Genomic DNA, 16,189 nt, shown 5'->3' on the forward strand with positions numbered 1-16,189 from the left:
CCACACATGTGCACTACAGCGGGAAACACGTTAAAGGGACATTTCATGTGTTTTGTATTTGAACATTGCAGTTGCTAGCTTTGCCGTCATTCTCTCACAATGATGGGTGATTTGGTTCACAACAACAACAAATTAATACCGTTTTGTGATTTTGTGACCCAGAGCTGAGATTTGCAAAGACATTGCTCTTGTTTATAGGTGGAGTGTCCCTTTAAATGTTTTCCTGTAGTGTGTTAGCTAATAACATCATTATGGACTGGCTGTCTTCACTGTTTAACATTATAGTGAGACTAAAGCGATGTATTTTATTAGCTTTTTTGCAGAGAATTAGACGGAACAGTGGCTAAATCTCTCATACTAAAACTGACAGTTAGCTTCCTCCACAGATCACAATGTCTGCCTACAAAAGCCCTTAACACTTATTAATTCACATTTTATTTCTCATTTTCATCCTTGACAAAATTGTATGTACCTGCTAGCATTAGCTTATGTTTAATGTATATATGTGACAGTGGAGTAGATGTTCTCAGCTAACTCCCAAAATGATGAACTATTTCTTTATCTGTTGTGATAAAACCATAAAACACATGGTAAAGGGAGTAGACACATTCACAGGACACCATCACTGTAATATAATGAAAACTAGCGCTCAACAAATACTTCTTTAGAAACGACCTCAGTTTAAAGCAACAATCCCTGGCTTCCTGAAACAGAGGAGCTGCATCTGTAAGAAACACCGAACTCTGTTTAGATTCTTCATACTTTTTAAGTTTCCTCGCTGAATATTTGAGATAAACACTGGTTTTTAATGACTTCTAAGAGACATTCAGTCAGTTCCACACTGATCTTAATCATACATGATCACCAAAGTTACATAGAGCAAGTACACACATTCAGGTTGAGGAGCAGGAATGAAAGCGACACCATTCTCTCTATTCCAAGTCAGTGTATCCATCAAACTAATTTTGATGCCGCTAAAACCTTTCATTGCTTTATAATCTTCACAAATATACTGTTGCATTTCTGTTTTGCTTTAGGTGATACAGGTATCCACATTATTTTGTCCACCTATTGTGTAGTGTTGACCGAGAGACACAGGTGTCAGACTCTGGTTTTCATTGAATGTGAAATCCCTACAGTACTTTGAATTTTGCTTTAGTGTGCCTGGACTGATAAATTGGCAGAAAGGTAATTTTCTTCACCACTGCACCAGCGTCTAGACATAAGTAGAGATCAAGCTGAAGGATTTGATAGCATTTCAAACATTATTCATCACAGCAAGTATTGATTGGCTTGCCACAGGCGTCCGTGGCTCTGTCAAAATAATCCTTGTTAAAACATTTGTCTCTCTCAAATCCTTGGCTTTAAGTTTGAACTCAGGAGGACTGAACCCAGGGGGAATGTGAGGCCCTCCTTCCCTCTCCCCTCTCCTCACACTCACCCTCGCCCCGATCCCATCTACACAGCGGGCCAGATGGGCCCAGTCACGATCAGCAGCAGTGGCAGAGTAAGTGCAGCGAGATTTGGACTGATGCTGGGAGCAGAGCTGGGGCTACACAGGTCGAACAGACTCCCCTGGAAGCGCATCTTCCTGGAGTCCTGCCTCAGCGTCTCCCAGATGGAGCTGACTTCCTCCTGACAGTCGGTCAGCGCTGTGAGGGCACATGTGTGGAAGGCTTCCCAGTGGCTGTGGCAAACAAAGGATCATCACACCAACGCTGCATCTGCCAGTTTTACTCACAGATCATCCTGCATGCTATACAAACATCCAGACATGCTGTGGCTGTCGTGGATTCATTTGCTTGCCAATAATCTATTGATGGTCTCGGATGGTTACAGTGGCTTCAAGCAAGTCAAGCTGAGCTTTAATTGCCATGGCAACTGCATCCGAGTGAAACAATATCACACATGATATTGCAAGTGGGCAGTTTTCAACAGAGGGCTTATGTGTAAATCTTTATCTTCAATATTCGGTGCTGGGCCTGTAGACAACGCGCAGAAACAATGACAAAAAATGTCCCTGGAATTTCATTACAGCTGCAGCGAAGTCATAAATTATTTAGCACAATAGCTCAGTGTCTCAGCACCACTCATTTCTCTATTGTGCCTCTGAGGTTATGGCATCTCCTCCAGGGTTTTGTCAGAAGATGCACATCTGTCTCTCTCTATATTATTCCAATCAATTTTGTGCTTTTTCATACAAACTGAACTGACAGACAATGTTATGCACAAGTGATTTAGATCAGTGCTTGTGTCTGTTTTAAATCCAGCCCATCATGACAGTTCTCACCCTCTTTGAAAGTGGATTAATCAGAAAGGTTTGGCTCGAATCAAAACCTTCAGGATCTATTTGATGTTAATTACAGAGATGTCCATGAATGGAAGTCGCATGCTGTTCACACACTGAGAGAGTTATTCTCACCTGCACACGGCCGCCACTCCACTCTCACTGGTCACGTTCTCCTGATAGTTGTCCATGCTCTCTCCCAGCTCCAGGACACAGAAGGAAAAGTCCCTGTAAACCTTTTCACACTTGACATCTGGTGAGTCTCCTGACACCGAGATGGACAGGAACACTGCAAAACAGACCCAGGTGAAAAGTGAACAGATTTTATAAACCTGTGAAACTATGATTTTTAATGGAGAAGTTTGAAAAATGAATCAGTGGCACTTTGCTGCTGACAAATGGACAAAGTTGCCAGAAGTCTTTGCTTGGACTGCTTACAGGCCATTTGGTATTTTTCCTCAATGCTGAGTATTTTTCAATCTCTTCCTTGTCACTGCCTCACTGGTCATGATCATGCAACTTTTATACCGTTTAATACATTTTCCGATAAATGTCTTTTTTCTTTTTTGAATATTTCATCATATTTTACGGTTTTGTGTTTCTGTGAAACAGATTGAGTCACAGCTCGTGATCACTGCACCTCACACATTTCTCCCACATGGAGTTCAATTCTTTGTTTAGAGCTATTTCTGATTCAAATGCTAAAACACAGAGTTTCCTCAAGGAAAATGCATAATGAGCATGATTAAAGCACCAAACATTAGTAAAAGTGACATTTAAGGAGGGATTAGTTTATGAGTTATTTTTTAAAATGTTGCATAAAAGCTTTCACACCAACACCCAAGTGGGACCACCCATGCCGTTATCTATGGTGGATGGGGCTGTTCTACCAGCAGCCGGCCACCACGGTGCAGATCTTATCGCCATTGTGCAAAAAACAGATGGAGAAGCATGAAGACTATTGTGATATTTCAGATACATGGAGATGAAGCGATGTCAGGCAGTTTTCTCTTACGGACCATCAGGAAAATATCTTACCCAGAGCAAACGCGAGAATCCCCCCGATCTTCGTCGACATGTAAAATCCCATATCATCCCATGTCAGGGCGAGCGGCAAGAGAGGAAGGAGAAGCTGCGTTGAGTCACACGGGGAGGATCATCTGCCCATTCTTCATGTGTGTGTCAGTGATGGAGCGCTGATAAAAAAAACACTTGGTGTGTGTGTGTGTATGTGTATGTGTGTGTGCGCAGTCTCCCCCTGCTCCGGCCGACTGGTGCTGACGTTACCTGCCCCCCGGCGGGCGCTGAGCTCATCCTCTCCCCCCCCAGCACCGGACAGCTCCCGCAGCACTCCCCCCGCCCCTCACCGCCGGGACCCACACGGTGCTCGCCTTCATCAGACACGCTGTCATATAGCGTTCATGCTCGTGTTATAGATTTTCACCTCTCCTGCCTTCTCTTTGTGGGATCTCCATTTTATCCCACTAAGCTGCTGCCAAGATCTAAAGTCAGGATTCCGCTCTCATGACTTAAAGACATTTTAAATCTTTAATTGCATCGGAAATATTTTTTAATGGTTAAAAACAAATTTAAATGGATGCTGTTCCCTCATAAAAAAACATCAGAATATATTAATATGTAAACCTGTCCCAAAATACAAGTGTACAAGTATGTGCGGCTGAAAAGATAGATAGATAAATACCTTATTAATCTTGAAGGACATTTAGGTTACATTTTTGGAATCAATTATTTGGACTATGGCAATTGAACAATATCTCTCTTCATATTATTTTATATTACTTCATTAATTACATTACTTACTATTAGTCTACATAGCACATACAAGAATTGGTAATTAATGAACCCAAAAAGGTAAAGCTTCACTAAAGGGCTTTGAAATATCTGTGACTCAGGGCATTTCCATCCTAATTTCCTGGCTAACGCCATGCACAGCTGTCATTTTACTGAAGCTCTGCAGATGATAGTAACATTACTGCATGACACACAACCTGTGACACAATGCAGACTACAGCAGTATAGAGTAATTGAGAGATACAATTTCAAAGAGTAAAACAAGCAGGAATAAAAAAAAAAACTTTGTTCACCCCTTTATTGTTTCATAACAAATACTGGAATGCATTCTGAAAGACTGCATCTGGTAAAGATGCTTTGCTGAGCCTCTGACAACAGGCTGGTGATGAAAAGGAGCTGCAGATACCTGCAGAGAACACTGTTTAATGCTTGTTGTTCTTGCAGCTGCCATTTCCCTGCATAAAACAAACATCACATCAAACCTAAAGGGCCCAGACCTCAGGTCGTGTGACTAGATGTTAACGGCAGAGGGGGAATAGTGGGTAGTCGTTTTTTTATCAAAATCACAGTGCAGGTCAGGCACAATGGTGGTTTAAAGATATGTGGATGCTTTCAGGTCATAACATATTTTATCATCATTTTGACAAGTCTTTGAGTAATGACATTTACATTTAATTATTATCATGTCACAGCATCCACATGGATGCATTCTATTCAGCTTGTTTTGGACTCAAGCTGTGCCAAATCCCTTTTGTTTTTCCATGATTTTTAATGACCACATGGTTTACCCTTATACACACACACATTAAAAAATGAACTGTATTTCAGTCCTGTTAGTGTCTAAATACTTTGAGCAGAGCTGTAGCGTCCAGGACGCTGCTTGTGACACCAACAGGAACATCAGACTGAGAGACTGAAATCCACAGAAACATCTCGAACAAACTGGTCAGGCTCCAGAAATGATGATCCATTGTGAATGGGGATCAGGTTACTGTGGTTAGGAGATGAATTGAAAGCCTGATGGACCCTATGATGACGGATGGAAACATGGACAGCTTTATTGATCAGTTCCGGCAGCCCTCTTGGTTCGTTTCCTTGGAGATGTTTTCGGGGAAGCCTTGTCTGTAAGACAGGAAGTGAGGATCAGCTTTTTGTGTGTAACATTAATATGAGCCTATTGTTATTATTTGTAACAGGTGGGGAGTAATATATGAACATACTCATGACATTAAGAGTCTCCTGAGGAATCCAGCTGATGTCCACATCACTCATCCCACCAGTGCCCTTCTCTATTTTCACAGGGAGTCTCTTTTTCTGCAAAACACAGGATCAAAGACAACATCTTATCTCCACCCATTAGCCTGCTTCAATCTCAATGTTTCTCTGTTCAAAGGGACGGTATGTAGGGTGGTGAGTTCATGTCCATGTATAGAACAAACACACATATCTAAACATATGAAATTCAACAGTTCATTGAAAACGAACACATACCGTCCTCGTCTCCAGGACTTGGTATATTCCAAAGACCATCAGGGCGACCAGGCCAGCCAGGAACACGTACAGGAACATTCTTCAAAAACAAGAAGATGATCTCTTGAATAAATCAATGTTTTTGTCTGCATTTGTTTTTTTGTTTGTCAGCATGATTATCCCAAAACTACAAAATGTGGTTTCATAAGGGGACTGTTGGGCTGTTCTGGAGGTATGTACTGTCTGAGTGGCATTCTAATGGTATAATGTTTTTTTTCTTTTACAGCTTATTTCAGTACACAAAGTACACAAGCACAGTTTTAATGCCTTCAGGAGGATGGTATGAAAACAGTTCTATGACTTCCCATCAACCTTCTGCAGTTTGCTTCCTAAATAATGGATGCAAATTTAGCCAGAGCACTCTCTCACCAAATGGCTGCCTTCAGTAGCAACTTCAAAACCATCTATTGGCAAACTTTATGCATGAAATCTAATGTAGAACAATTGGCCCCAGATATGATATTTTACGATGGAAAACAGTTTTTTTCCCTGTCCTTGGCGAATTTGCTGGCGTCAGTGTCTGCATCTTGCACCAGCAGCACAATTCGGACAACTTATTTCTTCGTGCCAATTTCACACCTCCTTTTACAGGGCCTTGCATGTGCTGCAATGTTCTGGGGGAGCTGGTATTAGGGAGCCATAAAGAGCTGAATGTGGCCTCATGAGACAATGCAAATAAGTAAAATAACTAGGCAAAACTAATTAGCTTTACACATTATCTACATATAATTAGCTCTTCTCTCCATTTTGGCAATGAAAGAATATAAAAGGACAAGAAGATTCATCAACCTTTTCATTAATAAGAATGCACATGATAGGATATAACTCGGCCTTACGTTTCTCCATCCAGTCCCTCCTCTCTCTCAATGATGTTGACAGTCTGGTTATAAATGGCAGTCTGGAACGCGTTACCCTGGAGAAAAAAGCTAGTGAGAAAATATCTTCAACTTTCAGGAACCTTCTTGAAACATCTCCTCAAAAATCAAAATGGCTTATGATTCAGCATCCATCACCTCATTCATTATTACTGAAAAAACAACAGTCAATTCTCAGTAGGGAGAAAATAAAGAGAGTAAAGAGCAAGGCAATCCCAGTTCTAAAAATTTGTTGTGGCCAACCACCAACAAACCTTGTAATGATGAATACAGGAGTTTTTCTTATTTGTTTTTACCTCATTGTCAAGATAGTTGAGGAGGATAACAAGACCGAATGGACGACCGGCCATCTGCTGAGCTGGGATGAACGAGTACTCAAAGGAGGCCTGAGCCTGGGGCTGCACGGCTGTGTTCAGGGGCAGAGCTGTGAACTGAAAACACACACATACACACAACATTAAAAACTGAGCTTTAATATGGTAAATGGTAACGTAATACTTGTCAGTATTGTATTCATTGTGTTCAGTGGCAGGGCGGGCAACAATTAAACAGATGCTTACTTATACATGAGCTAAGATATAGATGTTATGGATTTTATTTTGCCTTAATGATATAGTTCAGAGGAATAACACCTAAACATCCTAAACACACATTCTTCTCCTTTTACATCTCAGAGTTAATTTTTAAATAATTTTTCTATACATCCAAGCCCTTATGAAGTAAAAAGGTGCACGTGTTTGCTGGTGGTTTTATCCAAGATCAAACTTACATTCTGAATGTAGAACTGGAAGTCCTGGGGATAACGGAAAGATGCCTCCAATGACTGGACTGCGAATTCCTGACTCCCCTTGTTGCTGAAACCAACCAGGAACCTCACGATCTCATTGGCAAAGAACTCTAAATGAGGAGATGCATTTGTTTAAATATCAAATACAGCTAAAACATCAGTTATAAGGTGTGGTAACAAAGCTGTTTAGGTTGTGATTTTAAACACAGTGAAACCCCAAGAAATGAGACCTGGACCAACCTTCTCCTGTCGTGAAGAGGATGGTTGTGTCGGCATCAGGGTGAACAGTTACCAGTTTATCTGCGCCTTCATCAGACTCCTCTTCCTCAGCCTCCTGCGGATGAACACAACATTGTAACATAACCACCTAATATAAAACATGTGTTTTGTCCCACTGCTGCATGATCAGAGATATACACACCGATGCTTGTATCTGATCTTCCTCAACGAGAACCTCTTCATCATCCTCCTCCTCATCTACAGCAGCATCTGCATCCTCGACGGTGTCCTCAGCAGAGTCTGGCTCTGCGGAGACCTGGCCTGCGTGGATCAGAAGACAAAAGAGCATGAGTGATGGTCGTACAGTGAAATAATATTGATATTAAGAAAGGACTGTGCAATATAACTATATCAACGATTATACAAAATTACAAAAGGTTAAATATACATAGAGGAGGTATAACACACAATTGATCTACCTCAAGTGTCAATCTCTGCTCATAAAGACGAGTTTAAAACCACAACCATTACTCAGGAGCAAAAATCTGATTTTAAATATAAAAGAAATATAATTTGAGATTTATCCTGATGATTATTGATAGCCACTAATGTGAAGATTTTCGTCTTGATATTATTTTTGAGCCACATTGCCCCCAGCCCTATATTATGACGAGTGGAAATCCCATTTAGGACAGTGGTTATTATCATATCAGGACTTTAATGAATTGATTCATTAATAGCATAATTTCCCTGGTAGTTCTTGTTGGACCTCGACACGTGAGTGAAAATGGACATCAAATATGATCAACATTATGAATAATCTTCTCTCTCAAAACTTTGTATGTAAATATGTTGTTCAAACTTCAATAGCCAGGCCACCAAAATACCATACTTTATCAATGATATTTAACACAATTAAAATGTTTGTTACATGTCTTTATTTGTTGGTAGAGTTGGACCATCACACACCAGTCCAACATAATCATTCAGCTATTGTCCAAAGCTTATATCAAAACCAGTCAGTGGTTAGTTCTGCTTTTAAGAATTGATGTGATTGAAAATGAATGGAGGACTCAGACTGGACATGATGGTATATTGCCATTCTGGCAATGTTATTTGAATTTAGCCCGACTGTAATAATCTGGATCACTTGTTGATCAAACTAATCTGAGCAGAACAATAACCATTTCTCATGCTAATGTGTGGCAGCGGGAATGGAGACATACGATCATATCTATGGTGACGTGTCCCTGTGAGAGGCAGAAGCTAACTGTTTCTGCATCACACACACACACACACACACACACACACACACACACAAACACACACATTCTCTCACACATACACACAGTTTGAAGAAAGAAACTCGTCTCTACAGATCATGAAGTTAACGTTAGAAGTTAGACTCTTCTGTGGATGTGGATAAATCACATCCAGGTTAGCGGAGCCGTAGAGCTGCGTGCGCGCCGCTGTGAGCCTGTGCCACGTCAATACGTCCCCACAGAACCTCAACTTCTCAACTGTTCGCAAAGACACACGACGGGACCCAACTCGCACCCCCCACCCGTCCGGACGCGACCTACCGATGGAGATGAGTCCGCAAGGGAAGGCCAGGAGGAGCAGCAGCAGCAGCTTGGATCCCAGGGTGAACATCTTGTTGGACGTGCAGCTGAAGTTAGTAACACATCAGCGTTCAGCGGAGCAGAGGACTAGGGCCGAGCGGAGGGAGGGGTTAGAGGCGAAGGGGGCGGGGCCCGGGGCCGCCTGCTGGGAAGTTTGTGTGCAGCACTGCTGAGAGGTCCCACTCTCTTAAAGAGATAGTTCACCCCAAAATGAAATATCATCCATTTTCTACTCACCGCTACGTCGATGGAGGAGTGGGGGAAGTGTTTGAGTCCAAAAAACACTTGGGGGGAATCCAACACGATTGAAGTAAAAGGGCGACCACTTTTTCAAACATAAACGTATACTGCTCTTGTGGAGTCATCCAAGTGTCGGTAAAACCCTGACATTAAAATTCAACTCGAAACGAGGTCATTTACACCATGTTTTTAGCCTTCATGTCCTCCCCTGGAGCCACGTTTGTTACTTTTCCTCCTGTGGTATTAATACATACGATAAGTAGAAACTTCTTAAAGTTTATGATCACTACAATTTTGTGTTACATGTACTTTTATAATACTGATTTGGCTAAATCAAAAAAGAATATCTATACTTGGCCTACGTATAGATTTTACATATAATTTAAAAAAAATGCATTTTTATAAAAGTATAAATACCCGACAGTACAATTGTTTTATTTTTTATTAACTACAATAAAGCTGCTTACCTGTTAGTGCATCTGTAATTTAATGATATCTAATGGAATATACAGCGTAACTCTGCTGCATTATGAGTACTTTTACATTCAATACAGATAAATTAGTTTTGCTGATCGTGCTTCTGTACTTTTAAGTGAGTCACAACCTCAAGATCTCACTGTAGCTCATTTGGGCTAAAATATATATATTTTTTCCCGGGAATAATGTGAAGCTCAGATTCCTAAAGAAGGCTGAACTGTCCACAGAGCTGCACAGAGCAGCACAAGGGAAAACACGTGCAGAATACAGGTGTACTCTGTCATCGCAGTGAGCAGTAAAACTTAGCGTTTTCATTAGTGACCTTCATGTCTGCACAAGGAGTGAGGGATATTCCTTAAAAACACAAACATTTACTTCTTACTTGTGCACCACTTAAAATAATTGTTTAATGATGTAAAGGTGGGCTTGGCTCGAACTATACATCGCCCACATGCCTTGCAGAAACCCACTCATCTAGTGTCGGTGGGTTGGATGTGTAATAATTCACTGAAACCGTTTGGCTGGGACAACATTTCTTGGACAGATTCACGCACACCAGTTAGTACACAATGTGGTACAGAGTCAAGTACATGTGAGTAAACTGACGGAAGTATCTTATAAGAGAAACAGCATCTGTGTGTCTCAGTTTCAGTTACTGTCCCAGGTGTATTCTTGTCCTCACAGTTCACACTGTGCAAACAGATGGAACAAGAAAATGATGTGATAATGCTTTAGTTTTATTTCATATATATATATGTCTAAATATTAGGGCTGTCAAAATTAACGCGTTAATCTATGAGATCATTGTGCCCGAGATTAATGCAATAAAATATTTTAACGCAGTTAACACAACTTTGTTTACCTCCGGTGTCTGGAAGAAAATTCAGCTCCCCGAGCAAGCTGCCAGCGTCGCCCTCACCGGTGACCACTGGACGTCAGTCAGCACTCAGCAATGACAATCACCTGGGTGTCACAGCTCATTTTATTGACAATGTATGGAAAACTAGATATTTTGCGTTGGAAGTAAAAAAAAATAGACTCGCGTTATACAACGGAGAACTGTACGGAGGAATTCCTCGACGCACTTCAAACACAGCCCGTCAAATGATAAGTCCCGTCTGAATGGAAGCACAGCAAACAAGGACAGCAGGAAGAGTCGCTAGTTCAAGATGTTGCCACCCGGTGGAATTCTGCCTTGGAGGTTATCAAACGGATCCAGTGAAACAAGGGTCCGCTCGCTCAGCACAAGACCAACATCTCATGTTAATTTCACCGGAGCTGGCTGAACTGGAGAAGTTGGAGAAGCTACTTGAACCAGGCAGGCAACTCCACTCTTTCCGTCCTCTCATGTGCACTTTTTTTTATCTTCCTCGAACTGTGTGTGTGTGTGTGCGCATGTTCGTGTGCGCGAGCTAGCCCCCGGAGCTAACCGGGCTGCTAACCGGAGCTATGAGCTAACCGGAGCAGAGCTGGAGCTAACTGCTCCACTGCGGGCCTGCGCCACTGCTCCACTGCGGGCCTGCGCTGGGGCTCTAGCAGCCAGGCATCGGTCAACCTGACTCTGGTTCAAAACAATATGGTTGCAATATTGTATCTTCGTCTCCAGCACTTAAAACAGGTCAATCTGAGGAGGGCTGGTTTAGACAGGGTAAAAAGGGTGCTGTTTTAAATGATCCTTGTGGTAGTTTGACCAAAATATGTTACAGACATTTCATTAAGACCCCAAGGAACCATATCAACTGTGGTAAAATGTGCATACGGTGGGACCTTTGAAGTGGCAGAGATCTTCCTGTTTTCACTTTCATGTTTGTTTGCACTTTAACATGACAGATTTGAATGTCACTTCAGTTAACCAAGGCCACCTGTTATGCTGTTGTGTGTGTTCAATGTTAAAGATGACAGTACCAATGGTGTCTCAAATACACCTCTTTTTTGACCTTTTACTAATCTGGATGTTTCAATGAAGAAAGAAGCAGTGTTATTGTTTCCAAGGACATTGGGAATATTTTTCGCTGGTTTTTAAATATACTTTTTTACACAATTTATCATACATGATATTAAACGACCTGGCTGCCACTTTATAGGGAGGTGTTATAGGCCTGAGCCTCTTTGAAAACACAACATTGTGTAAAATACAGGCTGTCTGAAGTGATTACTCGTTAATTTATAAGATTTAGTCTTTAGAAGAAAAACAAACTTTTAATCGCGAATAATCTAGATTAATGAATTTCAAAATGTGAGATTAATTAGTTAATTTTTTTTAATCTATTGACAGCCCTAATAAATATAAATATACACGTGTGTCCTATTTCCTTGTATATTTGGAGCTGAAAAGAAAGACTCTATTTTCATAAAAGGTTAGCACCGTTGTAGGCTCACTACCTGTTACCTTGGAGGTTTGTGTCAATCTAACAAAAGTTTGTGGTTTTCTGCAAAAGCACACATCCTGTTGTATGTCAACAGGTCCTAGAAAAAAACCGTCTCCTCCTATGAAAAGCATCACAATGTAAGAACACAAAACAGATGCTATTTAGACCTGTTCTCTATAGACACAGTGCAGAAAGAGGCAGATACGGGGAGAAGCAGAGAGATCGGTCCTTGCTTAAAACATATTTGTTCGATGGAATTGTTTTGCAATGTCTCACAACCGGATGGTAAGTTTTGAATGAAGACTCAACGCTGTGAAATTAAAAATGTTGAGGTAAGAGTGGATATGAGATTTAAAGGGTAAGTATCACATTTGCATTCTACATGTCAATGACAAGGAATCAGGATTATGCTATTATTTGGCAGAAGGGAGTAATTTAACAATTTTACATGAAATACAATACAACAAAACCTGCAATTGCAACATTCAGGAACGTGTTCTTCACACAAAATTTACATTTAAATAATACAGTTGAATAAAGTACACTCATTTGTAGAAATGAAAGTGCAACTTAGTCACACAAAGTATCCCAGTTGGGAAATTAAAACATTTAGCTGGTTAGTATAGGATGTGGTGCATTAAGATCATTTGTATTTGAGGTCAGGAGAAGATTAATACCAGTAGATGATCCAACATCGAAATATAAGATTGTAGGGGGGAATCTATTGAATTTTACTTTCATCCGGTATTGAATCACTACCTAAATTATCTGAGGCTTTTACACAGTATTATCAAGACTTTACAATGTTAAAGAGAATGACAGTTTGCACCAAGATCAAGCACTAGGCAATTAATTCACATGAGATAGGTATGCTGCAAGGAGATCGTAAATGGATATTCATTTATCTGTTTATGTTTAGTTACCAATCATTTGACCATTTACTTTCCTGTTTTTGCCAGCTCTTCATCTGCCAAAAGAGCACATTGGACCTCTGACAAAATACAAACTAAAACCACACAGAGTGGCGTGTGTTCCACTTAAACCAACATTGTCATCCACTTGAAAGCACCACTAATACACGTTTTTGAATTCACAGTTAGTAAAACAGCTGTGTAATGCACAAAGCGTGTGGCCACAAACCACATTATGAAAATGTTGAGTTAGCTAAAACAGTATATTCTTGGCTGGACAGCAAAAAATGTTGACAATGGCTGACAATTCTCTGGATTCATTAAACATCCCCTTTCTCAGTCATGTTATTTTTAACCTCCAAATTTGTCACATTAGTTTTGTAAAATATTGGTTATAGTTTTTGGTTAAAAAAGATGTTGAACCAAGCTAAAAGAAAGCAAACTGTGTTATTTATTTAACAGAAAAACCCACTAAGTGCACAGTGAACTTATAAAATAAGTCAGAAATTAAGTTTGTGTGAATTACCTCTTTTATTAATTCCATATTTGTTAGGGTTCAATTAAATATATTTTAGTTTGTCTGTATTTGCCGGGGTGACAACCCAACATCATGACTCTGAATGTGATGTCGTGGAAACAATGTGATATAGTGATTTACTTAATAAAATCATGCAGGGAATGTGTTTCACATCATAATGAAGTGACAGACCACCACAATGATAATAAGTCATATATCAGTACAGATATCAATACAATGTGTTGTGTTTGCATTGTAATTTTGTTTATCTGTGATTTTATCTGAAAAGACAATCACAGATAGGGTTTGCAGAACGTCAGCTATTCTATATATTTACATGCTACTTAAACCACAGTAATATATTAATTTAAGCATGTTTGACCTCATTAACCCAACTGGACCTTTTCAAGGGTCAAATATTAAAACAGACACGTCGGTACAACTTTAATCTCTAACTTTAAACTAAATTAAATAATTTTAAGATACCACAGAAACCATGTCAAACTGATAGTGAACATTTATATGTTGCACAAGACATCTTTCAATTGATTCTGTGGTAAATATATAGACTGAATATTTGATTCTACTCAGGCGTGCTAAAGATTGTGTGCAAATGTGTTGCAGGGTAGCAAATGCATCCAGCATGCTTTTCTGAGAATGTATTCTTGCACCAAAGACCTTGTGTGCTCTGCAATCCTACAGTTCAAATATGCATGCATTTGGGCGCCTGAGGAAAACCACATATTCTGCTGTTGATGCTTGAGCAGATCCACTCAAGAAAGTGTAAATGTTTTTGCTTAAGGGAACTGCTGCTAGGCTTTTTACCCATGATTTACTCTGGTGTCTCGTTTTCCCAGCAGGGATGGAAACCGTTTGGATGTTTACACTGCAACTGTTATGTGTAATAGTTCTTCTCAACAAATCTTATTCAAGGCTTTAAAAAAGAAAAGAGAATTTAATAATAGAAATGTTAGCTGCTAGTGTACAAAACTGGGAAATTATTTATACTTTCACTTCTATCTGATCAAACTACCCAGTTGAATCAATCCTGGCCTCCTTTTCACAACTGGATGGAGGATCTTTGGTCTCCAGTTACTTATTCCAGCCCTGGTTCAAATGCAGCTTTATATTTACAAAATCTCTCGCTGATTAGACTGAGTTTGTCACATTGACTGCACTGACAGCTAATAAATGGTTGTGTTACATACAAACACAAAAATGGGATTTTCTTAATATAGAAGCCATTCATTGCCAAATATGTGACCTGCACAACACTCACATCTGGAGGGGATATTTAAAAAGGTAAAATGGTCCATAATAAATACAGTTCTTTCTCTCTCCATTTTCTCCAGGCCTCTATGACATTCTTTCACTGTGTCAAAGACAGTGGCTGTTTGGAGGTATCAGTGCAATGCTGGCAGTCTCACTATCTGTGAATATTTTCTTCTGTGTATCAAAATGTTGCAGAGGTAATTATATTATTAGCTTTTTAAAAATCCTGTTAAAACAAATTAAGTGTCTGTATTTGACGGTGAATGTATTGTTCCAGGAAAAGGGATAGGTGGAAGACAAAGGTATGTAAAGTAAATCATGAAATTATCTAAATGTTGACAACCGGAGATTAAAAACAGCATATCTCTTCTCTGTGTATCAATCTTAAGTCGGAGTGAGAGGCAGATGGAAGAAAATCCTATTTATGGAAACATACAAACAGGTAAGTACATTGTGTGTGAGCATGTGTATGTCTTAATACATTTGTGAGTCTTTGCCTTCCACACATTTGCATCTGCTAATGATGTTTTCCATAGATGGGCCTTCGTTTAGAGAAGATGATCCTCCACACTCGTCTGTGAGGGACCGACAGAGAGTGAGTTCTAACTCAAAGGTTCAGTCCTGAAACCCTTTTACAAAAATTAAACCATTACTACTTTTTCTCATCATTGTCTGAAACTGCTTTTCACATCAGTTACCCCTGGAGCAACACTTTTGCATTGTCATATGTAATAAAGAGGAGCAGCAGAAAAATAAATGGAAGCAGCGACAAGAAAAAAATTGAAAGTTTCAGAATGCCTTTTTAAGTTTGGATTTAAATTTGCTTAAATGTTCACTGTGAAAGTGTCTTGTGCGGATGCTGACATGCTGAATTACCACCAACTTTTGCAGGGCGATGCAAATAGTTTTAACCTTAACATTTTAAAGTCAGTGAAACAGTGGGACTATCAGGTAAATTCTAAAATATGCATCTATCACGAAATAAACCAAGGCACCCTTGCTGGGAAAATATGAAAAAGCAAAAGTACCTTGGTTTAGTTCTGTTTTTGCATCAAAATGTTCCATCCCTGCATTTATGTCATAATGCATTCCTACTGAGCATTCCTCAGGTAGTTGGTTAGTTCCCAAGACTATAATTCGGCCTAATAAGTCCAAAGACACACCAGCGGCAGTAATCATGCGAGTACACACACACGCACACACACACGAACACACACACACACACACACACACACACACGCACACACACACTGATATAGTTTTGTTTTTTG

At 39.9% G+C, this 16,189-nt stretch overlaps 2 protein-coding genes across 2 annotated transcripts; both read right to left on the minus strand.

Annotated features, from left to right (window-relative positions):
- Positions 1 to 1,458: 1,458 nt before the first annotated feature.
- LOC132999549 (neuritin-like) lies at positions 1,459 to 3,377 on the minus strand. The gene is made up of 3 exons (XM_061069242.1): positions 3,326 to 3,377; positions 2,423 to 2,576; positions 1,459 to 1,687 (listed from the first exon to the last, which is right to left on the minus strand). Exons 1-3 carry the CDS (start codon positions 3,375 to 3,377, stop codon positions 1,459 to 1,461), a joined length of 435 nt encoding a protein of 144 aa, XP_060925225.1.
- A 1,006-nt stretch (positions 3,378 to 4,383) lies between these two features.
- On the minus strand, positions 4,384 to 9,239 carry LOC132999861 (translocon-associated protein subunit alpha-like). The gene is made up of 9 exons (XM_061069645.1): positions 9,094 to 9,239; positions 7,713 to 7,831; positions 7,532 to 7,625; positions 7,274 to 7,401; positions 6,801 to 6,935; positions 6,466 to 6,542; positions 5,591 to 5,669; positions 5,320 to 5,413; positions 4,384 to 5,221 (listed from the first exon to the last, which is right to left on the minus strand). Exons 1-9 carry the CDS (start codon positions 9,161 to 9,163, stop codon positions 5,157 to 5,159), a joined length of 861 nt encoding a protein of 286 aa, XP_060925628.1. The 5' UTR covers positions 9,164 to 9,239; the 3' UTR covers positions 4,384 to 5,156.
- Between the last annotated feature and the right edge of the window lie 6,950 nt (positions 9,240 to 16,189).

Source organism: Limanda limanda, chromosome 4 (assembly GCF_963576545.1).
Source record: "Limanda limanda chromosome 4, fLimLim1.1, whole genome shotgun sequence".
NCBI lineage: Eukaryota > Metazoa > Chordata > Actinopteri > Pleuronectiformes > Pleuronectidae > Limanda > Limanda limanda.

Excerpts from the sequence above, each read along its gene's own strand:
- LOC132999549 (XM_061069242.1), bottom strand. The coding sequence starts at position 3,377 with ATGGGATTTTACATGTCGACGAAGATCGGGGGGATTCTCGCGTTTGCT. Across the intron at positions 2,577-3,325 it reads GATTCTCGCGTTTGCTCTGG|TGTTCCTGTCCATCTCGGTG; the intron begins GTAAGATATTTT and ends TCTGTTTTGCAG. Across the intron at positions 1,688-2,422 it reads GGAGTGGCGGCCGTGTGCAG|CCACTGGGAAGCCTTCCACA; the intron begins GTGAGAATAACT and ends TGTTTGCCACAG.
- LOC132999861 (XM_061069645.1), bottom strand. The coding sequence starts at position 9,163 with ATGTTCACCCTGGGATCCAAGCTGCTGCTGCTGCTCCTCCTGGCCTTC. Across the intron at positions 6,936-7,273 it reads TCCAGTTCTACATTCAGAAT|TTCACAGCTCTGCCCCTGAA; the intron begins GTAAGTTTGATC and ends GTGTGTTTTCAG. Across the intron at positions 5,670-6,465 it reads GAGGGACTGGATGGAGAAAC|AATGTTCCTGTACGTGTTCC; the intron begins GTAAGGCCGAGT and ends TTGTTTTTGAAG.